General features: G+C 37.7%; 1 protein-coding gene across 1 annotated transcript in view; it reads right to left on the reverse strand.

The window, feature by feature from the left end:
• LOC107083642 (dynamin-3-like) overlaps positions 1–2,492 on the reverse strand; it is a 36,759-nt gene that overhangs the window by 22,245 nt on the left and 12,022 nt on the right. Inside the window, exons 7-9 of the mRNA XM_015373013.1 lie at positions 1,893–2,142; positions 1,396–1,538; positions 1,071–1,206 (exon numbers count right to left, since the gene is read on the reverse strand). Coding sequence (XP_015228499.1) covers positions 1,071–1,206; positions 1,396–1,538; positions 1,893–2,142 — 529 coding nt within the window. The remainder of the gene's footprint in view (positions 1–1,070; positions 1,207–1,395; positions 1,539–1,892; positions 2,143–2,492) is intronic.

Below are 2,492 nucleotides of genomic sequence, written 5' to 3' on the forward strand. Positions count from 1 at the left end.
ATTAGATCATTAGATAATATGCATTTGAAATAAGATAATGCAATTATGTTTTCTTATTTTAAGTGTAAATTGTCTTGTTCCACTGGCAAAATACCTCTTTTACCTCCTCAATTCAAGAACAAATGCACTTATTTTAACAAAAAATTACTTATTTCTATTTTTTCAAGTGAATGTACACATCTTTACATTTTGGTTTTTTATAATGGAGAGCTTCATCTGTTTCTATATAACTTCTGCTTTTTGTGGTTCTTTTTGGGAAGGTTGTAGTCCCATTTTGACTAACATCATCCATGTTCATTTCATCAGATAATGAAGGTTAAAGGCCTTCCGCATTAAGCACAGCAGCCTGGAGCTCCTTTTCCACTTACGATAGCGATCTTACTGTTGACTGAAGGGTTAACAAATGACAACTAAGAGCTAAAACTCGATAAATTCAGGTTGAGGGTATGACTGCATGCTGAGGAGGTGTTTCATCCATTTGATTCAAGTACGTTGGACCAGAAAACCAGCACTAGAGGACTTGAGCTAACACTCCTGCTCTCCTGCAAACCCAGGTTTCTGAATGATTTAGGTCTTGGAACTGAGACGAATTAAGAAGAGGGTTTATTTAGTGTCTGCTGAACCTTTCTGTGCTAATTTGTTAAATTTTCCTGCTAGAATACTTGTTGAAAACTATTTCTAGTCTTGAAGGAGCTCAGAGCTGCACTTCTCTTGCATTCCTCTAACAGCTTAAAAAATTCTTTCCCTTCCTTTGTCACTCTGCTCTATGTGCGTGGGGGGAAATTAGATATGTGTGATCAGACTTTATTTGTTCACAACAGTTCCTGTTGTTTGAAGCTGTTTATCTGTTCCTCCGGAAAAGCATAAACCACGCTTTCCTTACTTCTTAAAGTGAATGTAAAGACTGCCGTTTGGTCAACAATACAGTTATTTTTTAAGTGGTATTTCTAACCCATTGCCTAAATGTCCTCCTAGTAGGGTTTTAGATTTACACCTTCAAAAATAATGCAGCAATTAGGGATACATTTAGAGTATTTTAAGACATTCATTTTTAACTCTGAGTTGTTCACCTTGACCAGTTCAAAAGGGAAGCGCTCATGAAAGACGCGATTGATTTTTGCTCCACCAGACAGCTCAACTGTGTCCACCTGATCCCCCGAACCTTCAATCCTCTTCTCAAAGTCCACAGAGAATTGTTGCACCATTCTGAAATTCAATAAATATGCATTAAAAACACAGATATCAGCTGAATAAAGCAAGCTCTGGTTTCTGGAAACACGAAATAAGCAGATAAAGAATGGCAAGGAAAAGAGAAGGAGGGAAATTCCTTTCACATAGTGTTTGTGTCAACAGCGTCTCGTGTTGCTTCTGCTGTGGGAAAAATGCTTTACTAACTGCAGCAGCTGTTTGGTTTTGCGAGATGGGTCATCAGGACGGTATCCCCGGTATTCTTCTGCCTCCTTGTCTAGAGCCAACAGCTGGGCCTGAAGCTTGCTGCGGAAAGCTGGCAGCGTGTCCCGAATGTGGTTGGTCAGTTGCTAAGGAGACACAAAAACCGAGAGGGCACAAGTTTAACACAAACACAAAAGTAAAATGAACGTTATATCATAATTGTTTGGATTTTATATATATATATATATATATATATATATATATATATATATATATATATATATATATATATATATTTAAATGGCTTTTTGTGTTTAATTCATTGTAATCTGGGATGCTGTGAAATTCTGATTTATTTGCAGCTGAACCAGACAGACATTCTCAGCCTTGTAAAACCTCCATCAGCACCAAGTGATAAAAGCACAAAAGAACCAGAAAAAAAAGTAGGTCACTCTCTTATTAATTATGTAAAGTGCAGACAGAGTGTAAATCCAGCGTACCTGGTTGAGCACTTGCTGCAGACGAGGGGTGCCCATTTTTTCGGCCATGTGCCTGTACGACGGGTGGGACAGGAAGAACTTCCTCTCAGCTTCTAGAGCAGCCTTGATGTCTTTCTTGCCTTCGATGTCCTTCTGACTGCGGTTCACCACACCGATGTACCCTGGGCGACAAATAACAGAGGAGGATGTAAATTGAGGGAAATAATCTGATATAATAAGTAAAAGGTTTTTTTTTAAATTGCAACCGTGACTGCAGAAAAAAAAACGGCAGGGTTATTTTTTTTTTAACTTTATTGCCTTAAATGCAGGTTATCAAGCATTACGCATCATACAGGGAAAAAGAAAGAGGCAGGCAAACATAAAAAAAAATAGTAAATAATACTAATAAAAATAAAACAGAAATTGGGTCCAGTCTGTCATACTGTTGAGCGTATAGCACATATCGTATCAAGCCTTGATAATAACAACAACAATAATAGTGATGCATGGATAGAGTAAAAGTGTATAAGAGTCCTTAGCAAGATAATCAATAACTGGGGTCCATCTTCTCAGGAAAAGAGGCACTTCCATCTGTAGTTGTACAGTCATATGTTCCATTGT

Source organism: Cyprinodon variegatus, unplaced genomic scaffold (assembly GCF_000732505.1).
Source record: "Cyprinodon variegatus isolate N-32 unplaced genomic scaffold, C_variegatus-1.0 Scaffold79, whole genome shotgun sequence".
NCBI classification, from domain to species: Eukaryota; Metazoa; Chordata; class Actinopteri; order Cyprinodontiformes; family Cyprinodontidae; genus Cyprinodon; species Cyprinodon variegatus.